Source organism: Gracilinanus agilis, chromosome 4 (genome assembly GCF_016433145.1).
Source record: "Gracilinanus agilis isolate LMUSP501 chromosome 4, AgileGrace, whole genome shotgun sequence".
Lineage (NCBI taxonomy): Eukaryota > Metazoa > Chordata > Mammalia > Didelphimorphia > Didelphidae > Gracilinanus > Gracilinanus agilis.
The window spans coordinates 296,962,338-296,985,566 of NC_058133.1; the positions used below are offsets into that span (position 1 = coordinate 296,962,338).

General features: G+C 33.4%; 1 protein-coding gene across 2 annotated transcripts in view; it reads right to left on the reverse strand.

Moving 5' to 3' along the window:
• Positions 1–23,229, reverse strand: part of KHDRBS2 (KH RNA binding domain containing, signal transduction associated 2) — a 750,586-nt gene that overhangs the window by 140,497 nt on the left and 586,860 nt on the right. The window contains exon 8 of one of the 2 annotated variants that reach the window (XM_044673645.1): positions 16,340–16,357. The exons of the other annotated variant lie outside the window; for it this stretch is intronic. Within the exon in view, the coding sequence (XP_044529580.1) occupies positions 16,340–16,357 (18 nt within the window). The remainder of the gene's footprint in view (positions 1–16,339; positions 16,358–23,229) is intronic. 2 annotated transcript variants of the gene reach the window in all.

A 23,229-nucleotide genomic window follows, 5' to 3' on the forward strand; every position in this document is an offset into this window, starting at 1 on the left:
TTCAATTCCATTCTGGCAAGGTGCTTTAGAACAAGGAGACAGAGACACACAAAGCTTACCCGGAGCTGACTTTCTCCTCAAGGTCCTGGGCTATAGATTAAGAGAATGCCTCAATAGTGACAGAAAACAACGAATGTGCCCGCTCAAACAGAGGGGAAAGACTTTTCTCAGCCAAAGTGCCATGTGTAGTGGCATATGGTAATGACTGAGATATAATTGTTGACTTATTCCACAGCTGTGGACCATGGTGAATCTTCAGTACAGCATCCAAGCTATTAGAATGGACATTTTATACTATGAAAAGGGCTATTTAGATGCTACATCCATAGTGAGAGGGAAAGATATTTTTCCACCTGTTTGTCTGGTTTTGTTTTCATCTAGATCTATTATTTCACGGCTATGGTGAAATCTTGGTGCAAAAACTCCCTATATAGATGAACAACTCATCTGCACCTTAGAAATATGTGCTACAATGGGCAAGTCATACAATTTCCAAACACCTATGGAAATTCCCTAAGACTATTTTTTTTTACTAGCATGACTTGAAGCCAAGACCTTATGCTATCGCTATCTCTTTTAGTCACTAGGCTATGCTGATTGTTCCCTAAACCCATAATCCTTGAAAAGATTCTTCAAATGAAGATATTAAAGTCTAAAAATAAATGAGTAACCTCATGAGATTGTCTCATTTGATTATATAGTGAATTGTGGCTTCTCTTATTATCCCCATATATGTGCATGCATGTATGTGTATAGACCATATATTAATAATTTATTAATATTTGTTAATATTTACATATAATTATATATAATGTATAATGTATGTACATACATATTTATATGTGCATATAAATATATATGTATATGTTTATGTAAGTCTAGATAGAGGATAGACAGGCAGATATAAGTATGTGATAGATTAATATATAGACACATAAAAACAGATAGATAGATGGACAGACAAAGAGACAGACCAACAGACAGATAGATAGACAGACAGACAGACAGACAAATAGATAGATAGATAAACAGACAGACAAATAGATGAATGGATAGATATTGGCAGTGTATGAGATTAGAGAAATTTATATTTCATGAAAAGAAATCTTAACTTCATGACAAGACAAAATTCCTTTCTTAGTTATTCTGTAACACAAGGGAAACTATCTAGAATTTCTTATGATATTCAAAGAAATTCTCAGTCCCAAGAGCCAAGATGGCAGAGTAGAAGCTGGGGAAGCACTCTGAAAATCCTCTCCAACCAAAATTAAAATCATACTTCAAAATGAATATTAGAGTGAAATAACCAAGAAAGTGGATGGACTGAAACAACTTTCCTACATTAAGCAACTTGAAAGGCAGGCAGAGAGGATCTGGTTCCCTGGGGTGAGAGGACCTGGCACCTCCCAGCAAGTCTGCACCAAGCGTACTGGCTCAAGCCCACAGTAAACCCATTCCAACCCACACCTACTGTTTCAGGTTCTGAACCTGGGCCTAAACAAATTTTGAGACCCTGAAACCCAGCCTAAGTCAGCAGAAGTGCCACCACATACACATACCCCTTACAGGTCCAAGCTCCAGCTCAAGTCTGCAGTAAGGCTCAAAGTTCTATCACTGGGCAACTAGTTCATGGTGTGCCTGGCTGTTGGTCCAGCCCCAGAGTGAAACTCTGAACTCCTGCTTAGGCCCAAACTAAGACCCCCAAACCTCATCACAAAACAGACTGTGTTTTTCTGACTGTCTGACTCAAAGGTTTTACCCAGAGCCCTTACCCAAGCCAACAATGAGGACCTAAAAACCAGCCCAGAGCTACTGACAGTACACCTGATTTGTGTAAGCCCAGAATGAAGCCCAGAACCCCAAGACAAGTCTTTAGTGAGGACCTGAACCTCAGTACAAGGCAGTCATCAGTACTCCTGACCTGTGTAAACTCAGAGTGAGGTCCAGAGCCCCTGCCAAAGCTGAAGGTGGAGCTCCCAAACCCCAGGGCAAGGGAGTAGTCCACAGTACCCTGAGCACTGCAAATCATCAACTGTCTAGAGGGAGTTTGAATCAATAGTGGGAACTAAAGAGTTTCCAGATGATAGATCATTATACCAATTTGGAAGAACTGAAACTTGCAGAAACCCAAAAATAGAGCCAAGGTTAGTAGCAAGAAAAAACTGAAATTTAACACTAAGTCCCATCTACCCTGGGAACAGGTTATTCTTTCTGTCAATCTGTCTATGTAAATAGGTGTGTATATATTTTTTATTTTTTATTTTTTCCAGATGAAATGTTGATACAATTTTAAATATTAATTTTCTGACATTTTACAATCCTTGTTTTCTCCTTCCCTTCTACCACCCACCATCCCCAAGAAGGCAGACAATATGACATAGGTTTTACCTACATTATCATATAAAACATAGTTCCATATTTATCATGTTGTGAAAAAAGACTCATGTAACTTAAACAAGAAAAAGAAATAAATCATAAAGGTGATGAAGTGAAAAATGGTAAAAAAGCAACAAGAAACAAACAAATCCTTAAAGGTAAAAGTGAAAGACAAGAAAAAGGTTGGGCAAATGAGCAAATAAAAAAAAAGATAATACACGCTTAACTATAGAAAAATTTTATGTAGACAAAGAAAAGCAAGGCATAGACTCTGAAGGGAACAGTAAGAGTAAAGTGGCTACATATGAAACTTCAAAGACAAATATGAATTTGTCTTGGGCTCTGAAAGAACTCAACAAGGATTTGAAAAATAAATTAAGAGAATCAGAGGAAAAATGGGAGAGAAATGAAACCAATGAAAAGAAGAAAAGAGTTTCTTAAAAAGTAGGATTGATAAAGTAGAAAAGGAGGTTAGAAAGCTCATTGAAGAAAACAATTCCTTAACTAGAATTATTCAAGTAGAAGCTGACTTCATGAGATATCAAGAAGAATACAATGAAATCTAAAGAATGAAAAAGTAGAATAACATATGAACTATCTCAATGAAAAAAAAACAACTGACCTGGAAAATATATTCAGGAGAGACTAGTATTAGATAACCTGAAAAACATGATAAAAATTGCATAGAACTCATATTACAAGAAATTATTGAAGATAATTGCCCTGATATTTTTGAACAATAGGACAAAATAGAAATTGAAAGAATATATCAGTTACTTCCTGAATTAAATCCCAGGAATATTATAGCCAAATTCAAGAGCACCCTGAGTAAGAATATATATATATATATATATATATATATATATATATATATATATATTAAAAGAAGTCAGAAAGAAACAATTCAAAATATCATGGAACCACAGTCAGAATTACACAGGACTTAGCAGCTCCTATATTAAAGCATCAGAAGATATGGAATGTGGTATTCTGGAAAGCAAAAGAGCTATGTTATAAGGCAGAATCACCTACATAGCAAAACTAAGTATATTCTTTAAGGGGAAAAATGATAACTTAATAAAATAGAAGATTTCCAAGAATTCCTAATGAAAAGACCGGACCTAAACAGAAAGTTTGGTATTCAAATACAAAAGATTCAAAAGAAGTCTAAAAAGGTAAATAAGAAAGAATATTTAAGGGATTCTATAAGGTCAAACTGTTTATATTTGTACATGGAAAGTGATAGTTGCAACTTTTAAAAAATTTTATCAGTATTAGAGCAATTAAAAGGAGTATACATAGACTGGGGATTTGAGAATAAGCTGATTAGGATGTCACGATTTGCAAAAAAAAAAAAAAAAAAAAAAAAAAAACAAAACCAAGGTGTGAAAAAAGAGAGTTTCACTGAGAGAAAAGGAAAGGGAAAGGTAGACTGGGGTAAATTATCTCTCCTAAAGATGTGGGAAAAACTATTTCATTGGAGAGGATGTGCATCAATTGGGGGATGGCTGAATAAAATGTGGTATATGATAGTGATAGAATACTATTGTGCTATAGAAAATGATGAACAAGATAATCTCAGAAAGAGATGGAAACATATATATGAACTTATGGTGAGTGAAATAAACAGAACCAGGAAAACATTGAACACAGTAACAGCAATATTGTATGATGATCAACTTAACTACTCTCAACAATACATAAATCTAGGACAGTTCTGAAGGACATATCACAGATAATGTAATTCACCTTCAGAGAAGGATGAGTTGGATCAAAGCATATAATTTTTCTCATTATTTTAGATTTTATTTTTGGTTTTTGGGTTTATATGAAAATTCTCTTATAATAATGACCAATATGAAGTATTTTTTGTATGATTATACAAGAGTGTGATTATGTGTGTAAAATATAGAAGAGAATGCAGATATCATTGTTGACCTTCCCCAAACCCCTCATTTTAGACATGATTGAGGTCCAGGGATCTTAAGTGTAAGAATTAAATTTAGGTTTTATGCTAAATATGAGAATTCTAAAGTAATATTGCAGTCACTGATTTAAAAAGATTACAGCTTAAGTCAAAATGACTTTTAACAGCTTTATTTACAAATAGGTGGAAAGAGTGAAAGTGGAAAAAATGTAAATAAAGAGACAGCAAGTACTGCCTAACTCCAAAATACCCTAAGTTTAATCCTAATGTCTCCAGATCTCAAATGCAAATCTGAAAGCAAACCTCACCAGAATCCAAAGTCCTAATTAGGAAGCCAAAATCTGAAGAGTCAGGAGATGCTGAAGAACAAGGTTAAGACCAACAAGATTCTCACCAGAACTCATGCTGAAGGGAGTGTCCCACCAAAGCTCCAACAAGTAGAGAGGGTCTCCTCACAGAAGAACCAAGGAAGGAATCACTCAACTCACCACCTCAAGTAGACTCAGGATCCAAGGAAAGAGTCTCCTCTTCCAGTCTGGCTCACCAATGCAGAGAGAGAGAGAGACGGAATCCTCAAGCTAGCATTTTTAAAGCAGTTTTCTTGATGTCACTTCTTTGTTGTTCCCTCACTTTATGGGAACCAATCACAGTCTTTCAATGTGCCTAGCACTGCTGAGGGTGGGGTGAGGATGGTGGGAGGAGTGGGGAGATTAGGGGGTGAGTAATGACCTTTGGAGGTGTCAGCTTAGTCTAGTAAGTGACTTTGGAACTCAGTGTCAAGTAGGGGTACTTTAAGTTCTTGAATTGTTTAGCTAAAAATAGACAAGGGGAGAATTAAGACTATCTTCATATAAGTAACTTGTCCATGGTATCATGTATATGGTATATGGGTGAGATTTGAAACTAAATCATCTGACTTCAGAAACAATGAATTTTTTAAGGCTTCAACTGTGCCTTGAAGTCCATCTCATCCAATCTCCTCATTTTGGGGAATGAATATAAGAAAACTGAAGCCCAGAAGTGTGAAATATCTTTCACATGGACATAAATAGACAGTAAGAGTGTAATATTTAAAATTATGAGTCTGGCTGTACCTTAATAACTTTATTAAATCAAAAGTAGTAGTAGTAGTAAAAAGAAGGAAAAGTAGGAGAGAGGTAGAGAGGTACTTAGCTTGCTAATCTATTGGCTACCATTATGGGGGCTCCTTCCTACACTCCAACACAAGTCTAATATACTCCTCCACCAGCATGCTCCATGGGAGACCCAGGCAAATTAAGAAACTATGATTGTTTTTTGAGATGTGAGTTGTGAGAGTTAGTGATTAGAGAAAAATGCTTATAAGTTCAGACCAGGAGCTAGTCTTGGTCTTTGGGCATGCATATTACAAGAGTTTGGATTTGAACACAAGTTCTCTGACTTCAGGGCCAATGCTATTTCCTCTATATCGTGTTCTTTAATGACTGAATAAAGGTAATTTTATCTAAGCTTTTGAAATAAAATTTCAAAAAGACATAAAAAAGTAATCATAGAAAAACACAGTTTCAAGAAAATCAATTTTAATTAGAGAAGATGTGATGTTTTCAGCTTCATCATGACTAAATATTTACAGTCCCCATAATATAATAAATACGGTCCCCATTTGTATGTGACAAATTTCTGATCACTTTATTTTTTTTATTTTTTAATTTTTAATTTTGAATATTTTCCCCTAGTTACATATTTCATGTTCTTTCTCTCTCCCCAAATCCCCCTATCCCCCCTTAGCTGATGCACAATTCCACTGGGTTTTACGTGTATCATTGATTAAGACCGAATTCCATATTATTGATAGTTGGACTAGAGTTATTGTTTAGTGTCTACATCTCCAATAATATCCCCAACAGCCCATGTGTTCAAGCAGATGTTTTTCTTCTGTGTTTCTCCTTCCACAGTTCTTCCTCTGAATGTAGCTAGTTTTCTTTCTCATAAGTCTCTCAGCCTTGCTTTGGATCCTTACATTGCTGCTAGTAGAGAAGTCCATTACATTCGATTTTTACCACAGTGTATCCGTCTCCATGTACAATGTTCTCCTGGATCTGCTCCTTTCACTCTGCATCAATTTCTGGAGATCGATCCAGTTTGCATGGAATTCCTCCAGTTCTTTATTCTTTTGAGCACAATAGTATTCCATCACCAACAGATACCACAAATTGTTCAGCCATTCCCCAGTCGATCTGATCACATTAAATGAAGGAGTTTGCCAACTATCAACTCTATTGGAAAGTAAAAGTTTCCATGCTATGTTTCCAAAAAACTATATGATTATGTCTTTTTGGGAACCTTATGAGTCATAGACAATGGTTCCAAGTGAAAAGTCCATCTGATGTAAGCACATTTATCACAGAAAATGATCAATTTCAGTAATTGTTCTACTACCAAGGTAGAATCTTCAGGAACTTCTCTGTAACAGTATTTTTTTATGGAAATGGAATTTAATTTTTTCAGTTGCTTCCAAGTGCAATGCTTGAGTACCTTTCCTCATTTGTTTTTCATCATGTAACACCACCAGAGGCAATCATTAGCTAATTTACTGATTTATCATTGCTCTTTATGAGCCTTAAACAATGCTCAGTGTTTCAAGCATCTTTCTCAGGGATCCAAAAGGCTAAAAATGTCTATCCTTTATGTTCTAAGCTAGGTAAAGAAAACGTATCTCATCCTGTGTGCCATTGGCTTCTATGACATCTAAAATTGCTGTCTTATTATTTTCCTGCTGGATTCTAACAGGAGGCAGTGTTTACCCAGCTCTTCTCTCAGAAAGCTGCTCAGTCTCTTTGTGTTGCCACTGATGACAAAACAAGGTCAGAACATCCGTTCAGCACAAAGAGCAGGATTGCAATTACTTATGCACTATTCCAATGACACACATGCAGAAAAGCAAATTGGTTACTGCTGTGTTTGCTGACAGGTCCTGGGATCAGAGCTGTGTGAGCCTTGCTTTCAGGATTGAATGAGATAGAAGGCATACTTCAAACTTATTTTGAATAATAGTGCTCAGAATTACAACTTTGCATATTTGACCTATGTTTCATATGGAAAAAAATGAGATTTTTGGATGATGCCTAAGGATTCCCTCCTGTGTTTTTCTAGCCTTTTGACTTTGTGATAACAGTCATAGTAGGAACTAGTAGTAGCATAGTTTGGGATTTGTGAGTGAGGTATACAATAGATAACTTAAATTTAATTTATGAAAACTCTATGTGGTATGCACCTTAACATTATACAATATGTTAACTATCCCACAAGTCACCATTGAAAAATGGATAAAGAATTGGCATTAATTCTAGGAAGACCCGAGTTCAAGGTCTACTTCTGACACATACTGGACATGTGACCCAATTATTTAACCACTCAGTGTATAAAGTAAGTCCAAGCTTCTAAATTGCACAACAGTTCCTGGGTCACATTGTTGGAGGAACTTTTGTCACTGGGAAAGTTTGTCATCAAAATAAAATCACAAGTCAAGAATAAAAAAGAGTTGGATGGGAACTGTCAAAACATATTTCTTAATAAATAAATAAAATATGTATAAATGTGCACACATATATATTATATACATGTAGTATAAGTTTACTGAAGTCACTATAATATCCTCCCCCCGCCTTTTTTCTCCATTGCTCAGCATATGTATTCTAGGTATTCTACTTTGGTTATAAAATTGGATTAAAATCATTTATTTCTGTATTAGATAGATTTGTTTTTTTCCCCTGTAGAAGCTAAGTTGACTAATTAGGACTATTTTGTGGCTGAAGCTCCATGGTTAATAAAAGCCTGAGCCATAATTGTGATGTTTGATAATCAACATATGTTCTCTGTTGCGATATATAAAAAAGAGAGGGAGAAAGTCTTCATTCAAATCATTTCCTAGAAAGGGAATAGTCTCTAGAAATCTGAAGACTGTGTTAACACTTCTAACTCTTGTTCCTGATTTTGTGAATTGACTGTTTGGCAGTCACTAAATGGCTTACAAGTTTTGTGCTTTCAGTTTCGTAGTGTGGAAATTGGAAGTGATGATAATCCCATTTGAGGTACTTGGAATAAAAGATGTTCAAACAAACAAACAAACAAACAACTTTGAACAATTATATTAAGGGGTAAGGATAGAGAATGCAGCATTTGGACAGGCACTTTTACTTGTATAAGGAACTCCCAATGTAGAACATTCTCTATAAATTTGTATAAGCCCATGTTTTTAATTTTAGTTGTGGAGATTATCCTGAAATGATAAGTAGTGACCATCAAAGATAAGAATTAAACCCAAATCTTCCTAAATCTGAGATAGTCTCTTCATTAACTACTTCTCTTGATTATAATAGACTATTAACATAAGTATGCTAAACTAAGCTGAATGTTTGGTTGAATTTTTAAAAATTAATTTCAAATAATTTCACAATAACTTGTGTTGTGTGTGTGTGTATTTGTGGGTGCTTATCTTTAGACAATTACTCAGAGCTAATGAATTAGAAAATAACAGATTTAAAAGCAAGGATCCAAATCTATTCCAAAGGGCTCATGATAAAGAAGGACTTTTACTGCCATAGATGGAACTGATCCAGTCGGAATGCAGATTGAAGCATACCTTTCTTTACTTTATTTCTTTCTTGACTTTTTCTCTACTTTTTAATGTGTCTTTTTTCATAACATGATGAATATGGGAAAATGTATTGCATGATATTATGTGTAAAACTTATACTATATTATCTGCTGTATCAGAGAGAGAGAGGAAAAGAAAATGGATTGTGAAATGGTAAAAATGTTTATGAAAATTGTATTGATATGTTATCTTGAAAAAAATAATTAAAAAAGAAAAAAATGGATCTAGAATATGAAGATTAATTGGAAAATGTTTATATATCCACCTATATGCATGTTAATCTTTAGAGCATAATATAAAAAATGCAGTGTTATTTCCTAAGAAAATATAATCAGAAAAATTATCATCATAATTGACCATATCGATAACAACACTAATAGACACCATAGGATTAGCTCAATAGACTTACAAAAAGCTGATTATTGAAATACAAATTTAAACAACTCTGAGATACCACTTCGTACCTATCATATTGACTAATATGATATAAAGGAAGACAAAAAATGTTGGAGGGGATGTGGGAATATTGGGACACTTAATACACTTGGAGCTGTGAACTAATTCAATCATCCTAGCAAACAATCTGGAATCATGCCCAAAGGGTCATAAAATTATTGATACTCTTTGACCAAGCAACACCACTAACAGGTCTGTATTACAAAGAAATCAAAGAAAAAGAGAAAATACATATATATATATATATATACACACATATATATATATATATACAGTTATTTTTATAGTGGCAAGGAATTAGAAAAATAAGAATATTTCCATCAGTTGGAGAATGACTGATCAAGTGGTATTTGATTGTAATGGAATATTATTGTGTCATATGAAATAACAAATCAGATGGTTTTCAGAAAAAATATGGGCTTATATGAACTTATGCAGAGTGAAGTAAGCAAAACCAAAAGAACACTGTAAGCAGTAATGGAAATACTTCATGATTATCAAATAAGAAGAATTAAACTATAATCTGCAATATAAGGATCCAAAATAAGCACAAGGGACTTATGATGAAAAATACTATCCAAAGCCATAGAAAGAAGAGGTCAGAGTATGAATGCAGACTGAAGCATAAATTTATTATTTTATTTCCTTCCTGAATTTTTTGTATGTACAATATAAGTCTCTTTCAGAATATGGGGGAATATATAAATATGTATTGCCTGACAGAACTAATAGAAAAAAATCTGGATCACAGAATGTCAGAAAACGGTTGTTGAAAATTTTTTTGCTACATGCAAATTGAAAAAAAAGAAAAAAGATAAAAAGAACTAAAAAAAAAAGAAAATATTGTCAGAGTGAAAGGATTTTGAAAATTCTTGTTCTAATGGACATTTGAAAATAACTTTTCTAAATGACCTTGTCTATAATAAATGCCATTCAGTTATAAAATTATGCACTGACTCTACCAAGACTTATCTATCAACTATTCCGCTTTTTGCTATTCTCCTCTTGGTTGCTATGATTTCTTATTGTCTTAGATAAAGAAAACAGCAGCATGTTTCTGTTACAAAATACTCAAAAAAGTAACCACAAAAGAGCAACCCATATGTAAAGTAGATGGAGTATAGAATTTAGAGCCTGTAGATTCAGGTTCAAATGACAATTCTTCCATTTATTAATATATCTGTGACACTGGGAAAATTGCTTTATCTCTTTTTTTTTCAGTTTTCCCACTTATTAAATGATAATGTAGGACTAGATAAACTGTGAAGTGTCTTCTGTCATTTAATTTGTGATTCTAACAATTTCTTCAAATTAAATACAAAAAGAGTAAATGAGAGAAACAGTTTTTATAATTACTTTCCTTCTGTTATTTAAATTTGGACTTTCCAAAGATTAGCAAAGCTAATCTGTATTGCTCCACTTGCTTATTTTAATTATGAAACATATTGTTTTAATTATAAAACTTTAGTGATTTCCATTTATTTATAACAAATTCATATTACTAATCATAAGGTGAAGTGCAATGTTTGCAAAATGCAGATTCAAATGCACAGGAATCTAAAGACAGTCTGTTAAACAAATAAAAGAACTTTGACTCCAGAGTAAGAAGTTCAAATTCTTCCCTTTGGCACTTGTGGAATTATGGCACTTTATTTCCTCAACTATATTTAAAAAAAATACATGATCTCTGGAGTCTCTTCTAGCTCTAGATCTATGATACTATTATATGAGTTTTTTTGATACTAAGAATTTTGATTACTAAGAATCTATGCATCCTTATTCAAATTATTTAACTTTATACCATGTTGTTTCACACTCATAAAATCGAAATGATTTTAAAGTTATGTCTAGAAGTAAAATTAAATGATTTTCATTGTCTCTTCTATATTTTTATAATTTATAAGGAGATGATAAATTCTTTTCAGGATCATTCTAATTTTTGTTTTTAATTATAATTTGTATAATACAATTTATGTCATATGTAATTCTTATTCTAATTTTTGCCTTGTGACTATCCAGCTAGGAAAAATCAAGTGGATGAAGAATATTTATTGGGTCTTAGCCATTATATGTTCAGCGAGTAACAGAGCTTGTCTACTGACAGATGCATTTGAAATAGGATTAAAATTTGAAGTATCTTGACCTTTAAATTCAAAAGAAGATGAACAGAATAGTGACTTTGCACTGTTCTCCAAAAAAATTTAGAATTCCTTTAAAATAGTCTCATTTTCTTAACATCACTGTACTTTTGTTGATATTGTAAATGTCTATAACATGAAATTCTACTGTCTCCAAAAATTTTTAAGTAAAGGACATCTTAGTAGGTATTGGAGAGGGGTATGGTAAGGCTACAACACATCTTAAATGATTTAGGCAGTAGAAGCATAGATAAATGATACATTTAGAATAAATGTGACTAGAAAGGAAATGGGTTGGTTCATGTAGTCATAATGAAGGACAGTTGATGGATAATAGACCTGTTCTAAGATTATCCATGCAGTGGGAAAAAGAAAATCAAAAAGGCCCTCAAAGATTTGAGCAGACCCCTTGTGATGAATTTATGTGACAACATGAATGAGATGTTCACAAAAAGATCAGGGAAAGATGGGCTATTATCTCCATCACTGTGGGGAATACCCATATGGATAAGAACAAATTTACTAGATTATATTTAAGGTTTATGCTTTTTAATGTTCATACAGATAACTGTCTTAAATTCAATTATGTGTTCTAATTTATAGTTATGTATATATTTGTTATTTTTTTAATTATCAGGAGTAGCTATGTGGGAAATTTCAATGTTTCCTTATTTCTTCACTAAGTATAAAAATCCAAAAGTGAAGTAGTGCCTTTCCTCAAGAAGCTTATATTCCACTAAAGATATCTGACATGTTCTCAGATAAATATAGAATATACTTGAAATAATTACATTGTGATTAGTACTAACTAAGGTTACTAAGAATTGGGGGAATGCGAAAAAAGATTCTTGAAGAAACTAACATTTAAAATGAGCCTTAAAAGGAATTAAGAGATAGAAGTAAAGAAGGAGAGCTTGTTAGGAAATAAGAATGGACTATGCAAAGACACAGAAGTGAGAAATGGGATCTTTTCAAGAGATCAAGAAAGTTACCTTTGACTAGAGTCTAGACCATTGGATGAAAAATAATGTGCAATAAAACTGGAAAGATATGCTGGAATTTTATTAAAATGGGCTTTAAATGCCAAAGAGAGCAGAATGTATTTTGTCTTAAAGCCAATGAGGAGCCCCTGAACTTCAGAACATGATCAAATGTGTACTTATGAAACAGTGAAATTTTAGATACTTAGCAAAATGATACACAAAATATTTTTGTTATATTTGCAACAAGTTTTATAATATGCTTTAATATTTTAATGATTGTGACATAATCAGCCTTCGTTCTTCCTTCAATCCACCATCAACACATATTCACATTAGTTATTCTTTTCCATGCCTTTCCATATATCCTACTTTCTGTAGCACTCAATGTGCTAGAGTTCTTTCTCTAATCTTTTTCATAGTTTTTGGATACCAGTCTTAACCTATCTACATGCTAGCTTTTCTACATGTAAGACCCAATTTCTTTCTTCATTTATAAACTACTTTTTATGCCATTTTCTTGTCAATTTTATCTCTGGTAATAAAATATGGAGCACCTAGGTGGCACAGTGGAGAGAGTGCCCTGTCGGGAGTGTGGAAGACATCTTCATGAGTTCAAATCTGGTCCCAGACACTTAAAAGTTGTGTGACCTTGGGCAAGTCACATTGCCTAGTTGGCCTCAGTTTCCTTATCTGTTAAATGACCTAGAGAAGGAAATGGCAAACCTCTATAGTATTTCTTCTAAGAAAACTCCAAAGTGGTGTCACAAAGAGTTAGATGACTGAAAAACATCTGAATAACAACAACTGAACTGATGAATGCCCCCACAATGGATATTTGCTTTGAGTCATCCACAAATTTGATTCTTTTGAGTCTTTAATATTTCAGGGTTCATAGTCATAGTCCTTCATTGAGAGAATGTTCATAAAGGCAATGTGGTATACAATAAAAAAGCATGATTTGGAATGATGTGTCTGAGGATTCTGGCTTTGCCATTTATGGCTATCTTGGTCAGGTCACATAACAAATTGTTTATAAACAATAGAGTAGATGATACCTATGGTGGTTTTCAGTTCTATATCTTCTATATGATCCTGTGGATGAACTTATTGAAAACAACAGCAAGAAATTTCTGGATATGATATAAAATAAAATGTGTATTGTAATCCTAGGCCCAATACATTGTCAGTCTTCAGGGTCTGTGAAAGATATGTCTACTGAGTAGAACACCCAGCCAGATGTATTTTATAGTCAAGATAACTGATATTTTTCTTCTACTTAATTTTTCCAGTGTGTGTCACTGAGGAAATTCTTAGCATTCTAAGACTTTATGTAATTATTATCACAATAATATCTGAAAAAAAAGTGTCTAGAGGAACTCAATGTTGATATCTATATGGGGGGGAGCAGAAATTTTAAAAGTCAGAGTTGTGACCTAAAACAGGGAATTATACGTCTACACTGACACCGCCAAAGATGATGTCCATATGTATATAAGGTGGACATCTAAAGGTGATTTGTAGATATTGTGTTCCTCTAGAAACTAAATGATACCTATGGTGGTTTCTAGGCTTACATCCTCTAGATGATTTTTAAGAATTAATTTATTTGGAAGATGACAGCTAAAAATTCCTGGATATAATACAAAATGTATATTGCAGTCCTAGGTCTTGCGAATTGTCAGTCTTCACTGTCTATTCAAGATCTGTCTACTGATGTAATCACTAAATGCACTATCCAGCCAATTGTGTTGAATCCTGGAAAATGCATATAGTTCTCCTATTTGAAAAACTCTACATATCTATAAAGCTGGCAATTAGAGACAATTTCTTGGAGGAGAATATTTACCTCTGTTTTTTTCCTAATATGCCAAATGCTTTTTTTTGTTGTTTATGTAATAAAATAACTAAATAATCAGAGTGAGATCTCTTATTCTCTACATATTTTAGGCTTTTGTTTGAATTTGAAAATGTATTCAATTGTAGGGAATGATTTATAAAAAACTTTTTCATCGAGTAGACCTTCAATGTGCATATTGGCAATCCTTAAAAAGATTTTATAGATGGAAAAGTAAGTATATGTATAAGTATATTCTTGGATGCTTTCTTTTGAAATTAATACCTTCCATGATGGTCTTCATTCTTCGATTCTATGCTCCCTTAAACTCCTTGTAATTTGGCATTTATGTGTACACTCTCTTCTACTGATATTATTGAATAATATCCATTTCTCTTCCGAAACAGATCTTTCAAAAACCACCAGCAGCTACATAAACATCAAAGTGCATAGCCCTTTTTTAAGTAATCAAAATTTTTTTTCTAATTCTTCAGAAGCATTGATGCTATCAAATAGCTCATCATTGTTATTTCCTCCATCAACTAGCTTTAAAGTTATAATACTCTATTGATTCTCTTTCCTCTCAAACTACCTCCTTCTGTCTGTCTAGGGGATTATGCTTCTTTTTTTTTTCACAAGACCCAAAATTCTGTCTTTGAGACCTTCCTGCCTCTATTTTCCAACAACAATCTCATTCACTGCTATTGCTCCTAAGAGCCCTTTATTCAGAACCAGAAACATATAGAGGTATCCCTTCCACATCTAAGTGGTAAGGGCCATGGCACCCCTGGACATCTGTAAAAACTACATACAATTTTTAACCCTACCTTTGAATGAATGAAATCATTTTTTTTCTTTTTTTATGGGGTGTTTATAGTACCTTACTGTAAAATTTGCATTTCTGAATTTCTAAACCTTTTTTCTGCATTATCTGTTGGTTTTCACATATGGTATGTGGCTTCTACAAAACTTCTGCCAAATTCCCTTTTAATTTCTTATGTTGAGTCAAGATATGTTGAAACCCAAATGAGAAAAGTCATGATGTGGAAGGGATATATGTGTGTGTGTGTGTGTGTGTGTGTATTTCCAGTTGCCCCTAGGGTACTCTCTTCCTAAATATTCCTGAAATAATTCAAATCCTACATGTTCAAATGTGATTTTTTTCTCTGGCTACTGAAACCTGTTCTTTTTGACTTCACTCTTTTAGTGACAGCAACATTTATCTCATCTACCAATTATGAAACTTTGTTGTTATCTTTGACTCTTTCCATTTTCTTTCCTCTCAAAGTCTAAGGCTGGGGGATTCTATGTACATAACATTTCTTTTATTTGCCATTTCCATATTCTCATTTACTGCCTAGTTGTCTGTGGGAGTTTCTTAAAAGGGCTTCAGGGTTCTACAATACTCTGTGCTTGTACACAACATGATACAATGAAAAAACCATGAATTTGTAGTCAAAGGACTTTGGTACAAAAATTGTCTCTATCACTTATTGTATAGGCTAGTTAATTGGTCTCTGAATTTTTCTCAAATTTGCATGATTACAAAATGAAATACTTTGTCTCTGACAATTAGAAATTCATTTCCAACTTTAGATCTGTGTATGACCCTTTTATCTATATATTTAATGCAATGCTGGTAGATAAACATTTCTTTTCATAGACCAGATTATCTAATTCTTCTGGTAAAACCCAACAAGTTTCTTCTTGGTGAATTGTGTGCTAGTCTTAGAACCAGGGAGACTTGAATTTGAAAATAGTCTATAAACTTAGACACTGGCTGTGTGACCCTGAGCAAAGTCATTTAATCCCTGCCTGTCTCAGTTTCCTAAACACTAAAATAGAGATAATAATAACATGTATTTCATAGTCATTGTAAGCATAAATAAAATTACACATGTAAAGAGATTTGTAAATATTAAAGTACTCCATAAGTGAAAACTATTACTATTGTTATTACTATTAAATAAAATCTCAGCTCCACAGCACTCCATAATTTTTTGCTACCTTACTTTTCTATCACTATTAAATTTGTCCACATACACCATATATTAGCAAAAATGTAGTTTAATATTGGATGTGCCTACCTTTGACCAGCACATGTTCTATCCCATATTTAAGCCTTTATTTATAATGTTCTTTTTTCTAAGGATATCCTCCTCCACTCTCTCTACTCGTTGAAGGACCTGTCATCTTTGAAGATCAAACCAATGTGATCTCTTCCCAAAAGCCTTGATTGACTCCTCTAGGTGTTATTAGCTATATTGCCATTGGACTCTTCATGGTATTTTGGACATGCCTCTAATGTTGTTGATCTTTCTGTGTTTTGTGAAAGCTGCAGTTCACTACAGGGGACAGATAGTTGACCCCAAACCCAAGAAGACAAAGGCTCAAATATCACCTCTGATTCATACTGGCTGCATGATGCTGGGAAAGTCATTTCAGTTCTCATTTATCTACGCTGATTTCTAAGCCTATAAGTTACAAAACCTTCCTGCTTTGATAGAGTTCCTTGAGAACCTGGGAGATCCCTATTTCAGTGAAATCCATAACCTTTTACACTGTTTATTTCTGCAACCCTGGGGTCAAGCCTATCAAAATCCTTCCCATTGATGGAAAGAATAATTATTTCACACTGCTGGGCTATGTGAGAGTTGGCACTAGTGGGAGAGCTCAAAGAAGAGAGATGTACTTTTTTGTTCAACTTTGAGGCAAGGCATATGGTGTGGTTCCACACCCTCTTCAAGGAGCAATAGGGAGAGAGAGAGAGACAGACAGACAGGCAGATAGACAGACAGAGCAGGCGAGAGATAGAGAGTGACAGAGAGAGAGAGAGAGAGAGAGAGAGAGAGAGAGAGAGAGAGAGAGAGAGAGAGAGAAGGCTCTTTGGGAAATATCAAACAAGTAAAATAACTAGACACTCCTTGATTTAATCCCAATATTTCTAAATTGGGGCAGGGGGTGTTTCCCTTGGGTGAGATAAAGGTCTTTCTCAGCTGAGTTGAGGTATCTCATTCCCAATAGGAGAACCTATTCACATTATGTATTTTCTGACATATTTTAATTTGTACAAATTCTCTGATTTGTGTTACCTCTCTGCTTGAATAATCTTTCTGTTGTTGCTATACATTATTCGTGATGATCTTTTGTAAAACTAGCTTTTGGTGCAAATATAAACTCAAGGTACCCTTGACTCTGTGAAATAGTGACTATTTCACTAGTAGATTGTAGTAGATTGAACCTAAGGGGAAAATTTAATTTCCCTTTTAGGTATATCAATATAGTTCTAATTTGGTATTCTCTCTGTGAGAAGAACATAGAGGTCAGATTCATGGCCTCTTCTATTCTTTTCCTAGATAGAATTAAAATCCTCTTTAGAGAAGGGTAGGCAATATTCCATAGATTCTATTAAAGGCTCTTTATATGCCTCATTTATACTAAATAAACCATGTGGACATACACAAAGCACATGGTCACAACATACTACAAAGGTCAATTCCTCTTTTTTATTAGCCCTCAATCAGATGTTATGAAACAGGAAATCATGCTTGGGGATGGAAAAAAAATTCAATTCAACTCCACACTTATTAAGCATTTACTGCATATAAATATGTTCTGTTTGTTCTGTTGCATTCATTTGTTAGAATTCTTGATTGTGGTCATTCAGTCCATGCTTATTTCAAAGCACTGCTTATGTCAACACCTTGGAAACAAGCTTAAAGAATTTAACTACATTGTGTTTCTGTCATTAACTTTGTTCTTTCTGAAAAAGGCATTTTACACTTGAAAAACTGTAGCTGAAAAATTAAGAGACAAAATAAATTGATTGCAAATGTAATTTACAACCTTTGCTGGGAAATGCTGTAATTATTACATTGGCTCTAAGCAATGTGAGTTGATTTGATTTGTGATTCAATGATTTTACAATCCGAGAGGCATTCCCTATGGACTTTCGGTAGTGGTAACACCAGCCCCTAAACACCAGGAACACAAAGTTCTGAATTCTAATAAACATATTAAACTTCTAAAGGATACGAAAGTTCTTGAAAAAAAACTTGCTATATTCAGACCACCGTTGGGATATTAGGTTTAGAAATGAACAAAGGTGGACTTTCTAAAATTGTTATTTATACTCATTTCTCCATGGTTCCTTTTAGAGAGTAAATCAGATTCATTATCATATATATGTACTCTTCCAAAATAAATTAATGATATTTTAAATGAGATGGCTACTTGATGTCTAAGTATAAAAATAGCAATTTTCCTTTTAAGGGAAATAATTTAGAATAATAAGATGAGTTTATACCAAATAGATTATGACAAAGTGATACACAATTTAGGATTTGGTAAAATGGGAATATTTCAGTTTTCCTCAGTTTTCCCATTGGTAAGAGAGAAATTTAAAATCTTGAATATCACAAATTAATGACTACATGCAGAATCATATATTCAAAATATTATACTTAAATGATGACATTCAGAATTTTCAAATAATCTCTCTTGCTAAAAGGTAAAATTAAATTCACCTTTTCCTTATACTCTTTTTTTTTTACTGGAACTTAAGTAAAAAAACCAATCCCAGTAAGTGGGATTGACTCCCCATTAATTCTATAGTCCTTTATGGCATTTTTTTACTACTACCCATTTATGAATCAATTGCAAAGTTTATGCATGTATGGGAGCTCTTGTGTATTCTTTCTTAGTATATCTATATTTGTACCATCTTATTTTATTTACTGTTATAAACTAATTTCATTGGCCATGTCATTGTTTTATCCTATCACTTACAGAAAGTGACATCAATATTTGATAGATAGAGGCAGCTAGATAGCACAATGGATAGAAAAACAGGCCTGTAGTTGGGAGGACCTGCATTCAGATCTGGTCTCTAATACCTCCTAACTATATGACCCTGGGCAAGTCACTTAACCCAACTGCCTATTCTTTGCTACTCTTCTGCCTTCGAACCAATACTTGTACAGATTCTTAGATTGAAGGTAAGGGTTTAAAAAGAAGAAAGAATGAAAGTAAGAATGAAAAATATTTAATACAAAAATATTTAATAATAGTGCATATTCCCCCTTCTTTTGATTCCAAATATTGTCACTGTAGTTCAAGCTCTAGACCTCCCACCTCAGCTACTTCACTGGTCTCTTAATTCATCACTTGTATTTCCAATCCATCATGCATACACATGTTAGAAAATCTAATATGATTTAATTCTGAATTAAGAGAGTCATAATGTCTAGAGATAAAGAGACGATATCTCTGTCGTATTATCACTCAAATGGAGAGACTCAAGGATTGATGCTTGTTATCTGCTCTTCAACCTTTTAATCTACCCGTGACTTAAAGACATAGTTATCACATTTCCAGATGATTTGAACTAAGAAGAGATGAATAACAACGATGGATTTCAGATTCAGAATCTAAAATATCTTGATAGACCAGAACATTGTGCCCAGTTTTAGAAAATGAAATATAATACAACAAATTTTATATCTTACACTTCTGTTCAAAAACTCAATTTCACTAATAAAAGATTAAAGAGATTTGGCTAGATAATAATTTGCCTGAAAAGGGTAGACTGCAAATTCAATATGAATTACCAATAAAATATGGAGTTATGCCCCTTCTCTGCACCACACAACCAAGAAAGCAAAATACATTAAAGGCTTTGTAAAGAGAAAAATATCATTCAATAGCAAGGGGATATTCATTCTGTGCTTTGGCCTATTCAGATCATATCTGGAGTGTTTTGTTCAGTTCAGGTTTCTTAGATTTTAGAAATAAAGTTTAGAATAAACTAGAGAGCTTTCTTTTTTTGACTTTCTTTTTAATTTAATTGAATTTTTTAAATTTTAAATTTAATTTTAAATTTATTTCCATGGATACAAGATTCATGTTGTCTCCCTTCCCTCTTCCACCCCCACTCCCACCCCATCTGGGAGTTGACAAGCAATTCCACTGGATTATCCATACATTAACATAGAGATTTTTCTGATGATGGCCAGAAATCCTGAGATTATATTATAGCAGATTTGGGTGAATGAAATAAGGATGTTGATTCAGTAGAAGAGAAGAATTTGTGAAGGAAATGCTAACTACTTTCACATATATGAAGGACTGTCATGTGGAAGAGGGATCATCATTTGTTCTATTTGGCTTGAAAGACCAGACAGAGGTAGAAGAAACAGCAAGAAGTTGTGAAGAAGCAGATTATGGCTTGATGTTTCAATTAGAAAATTTCACAAAATGGAATGGGAAGCCTCAGAGGTAGTTGGTTTCCTTTCACTAGTGGTCTTCAAATAAATATTGGATGACCAGTTATCAAATGGGTTACAGAGGGGATTTTTGTTCATTTTATAGCCTTAAGATTATGATTAATCTTCCATAGTTATTCTTGGATCATGTCATTCCTCTGCTCAAAAACCTTCCACAGCTCCCTACTGTCCCTTGACATTACATATACTTTCCATTTCTCCCCTACTTTGTTTATGCTTTCCTTTCTACCTGAAAACACTTCTATCGATTTTCATTCTTTGAAACCCTGTCCAATCTTCAAGTTAACCTCCTCTATACAACTTTCCCCTTTCACTCCTGTCAGAATTTCATTCTCCCTCCTCTGGACTTCTCCTTTTCTGTCATTTTTTGACACTTACATTCTCATTCTGCCTTGGAATTTTAGGTATTTTAAAAATACATATTTCACTTCTATTCAATTTTAAGCTATTTATGGAAGAGGACAGTACCTGGAATAACAACTGTTAAAATTTGTTGAAAAAACTAATGAACGGATGGTCCTAAAATGCAGTGACAACTGTTCTTTTTTTAAAATTTTAAAACAAGAATATTTAGGTGATTTTTAAAATGAGGGTTTTATCTTTATTTCCAAATTTGTCATACTAATTTCTTTCAGTTAAATTTTAATCAGTTTTGAACTCCATTTTTTTGTTTTATCATCCCCATAACTCCTAGATTGTGTATCTATCCTTTTTGAGTGGGTATGGGAGAGAAACACATTCTTAATATAAATAGATGTTAAAGACTGATCAAACAACAAGCATTGATTAAAATCCTACTGTGTACAAGGCACCGTGCTAAGAATTTGGAATATAAAATAAAAGAAACAGAGTCCCAGATGGCAACAATTTTATACTTGAAAGAGGGAGACCACATTTTTAACATAACCAGGGCAATATGTATATGATATATGCAAAGTAGAAGAAGCTAAAACTTATAAAAACACTATCACCTAATATGTTTTCCTTGATTCTCAATATGAAAATAATTCCCTCTCCTGTGAACTCACAGGGTGCTAAGAGACTATAATTGTCCTTAGCATTGACTTTGGATTATAATGGTCTGACAAGAAATGCCCTCACAGAAATGAGAATTTTTTAAAAAACTAAATCCTTCTCAAAGACACCGAAGGAGATTTCAATGAGGGCTATAAAACATTATAAATATGAATCATAGGCCATGATTAAATCTCTTTAGAATTTTTATAGAGGATAAAGAACTCTTAAAGTGTCCCTTGTGCTAAAAGGTTTAATAGAACTAATCTTAACCTTATGGTAGAAACAGGAAATTCTATACCACACAAAGCTTATAGCAGATAGAAGTTACTGTTGTGAAAAAAATCATATTATACACATTAGAGAACAGCAGCATAAGACTAAATTTGTATTATTCCTTTGAGTGAGTAGAATGAAATCAAGTTGAAGGGGATGGGAAAGAAAACAGAATTATTATTTAGTTAGACTAAGTCTATTTGTAATTAGCAAAAGTCACATTATACTAGGAAAGTCAAAAAATTATGCTTTAGTCTTTTGCTTTGTAATGTCTATGAGATATATAAATAAATTGATATTTCTATTTCTACCTCTTCTATATCTAAATATTCCCTCTATTGATGAATAATAATAATTCATTGTCTATAACTTTTGAGTCTTATGGTGCTGTCTGGGAGACTAGAAGGTTAAGGGATTTGTCCACGGTCTTGAGATCACGGAGTCTCATGACAAGTATAGATAACAGAATTTGAACACAGGTCTCCCTGACTCTATGATGAGGTCCTCTGTCCTCTACACCACACTACCTTTATAGTCTGGTACTTATAATTAAAATAATACCTTTAACTTTGTCTGTGAAATATAAATTGAATAAACTGACTGAAGCAAGTTAAAGCTCCTTTGATCACGCATGTTGCCTGGACCTAAGATATTGTCTGCTAGGGTTAACCCAGTGGAGTTGTGAATTTAAACAAACATACCCTTCAGCCCCAGACAACAATAACAACAAAATATAAATTAAAAAACATGATTAAAAAAAACTTCGTAATTATAACCACTGACAAAGCCATTCCTATTTTCCATGTGGCTGGCAAATTAAAAGCTAGAGATAAAATTGGTACCAGGTAGACAATCCTTTGGTAGGCAATTTTCCAAAAAATATTTTGAATTAAGTGGAATGGCATTGAGTGAGTAATTGAAGAGGTCACATTTATGTACCTGAGACTATTCTCTAAAAATTGTTACTTACCAAATCAAGGACAAAATTCAATATTTTCACTGATCCAAATTCTTAAATTTCTTTCAAATGCCATTCAAATATTTGTCAAATCAGCATTTTTTTCTTTTCCTTTATTCCTCTTGTAATGACATTGTGCTTGAGTCTCTGATAGAAAGCAATTCCCCAACAACCCTGCACACTGGCTACATCTGCCTGGATGATATTGATGTGTCCATCTTTTAGAAATAATTGCCATATCATCAATTGTGTTTCTGGGAGTTACCTCTACTTCAGACAAGAATCAATCTTACATAATGACAAGAGGAATGATGTTTTCGATCATAATGCATGACTTTAGAGACAGA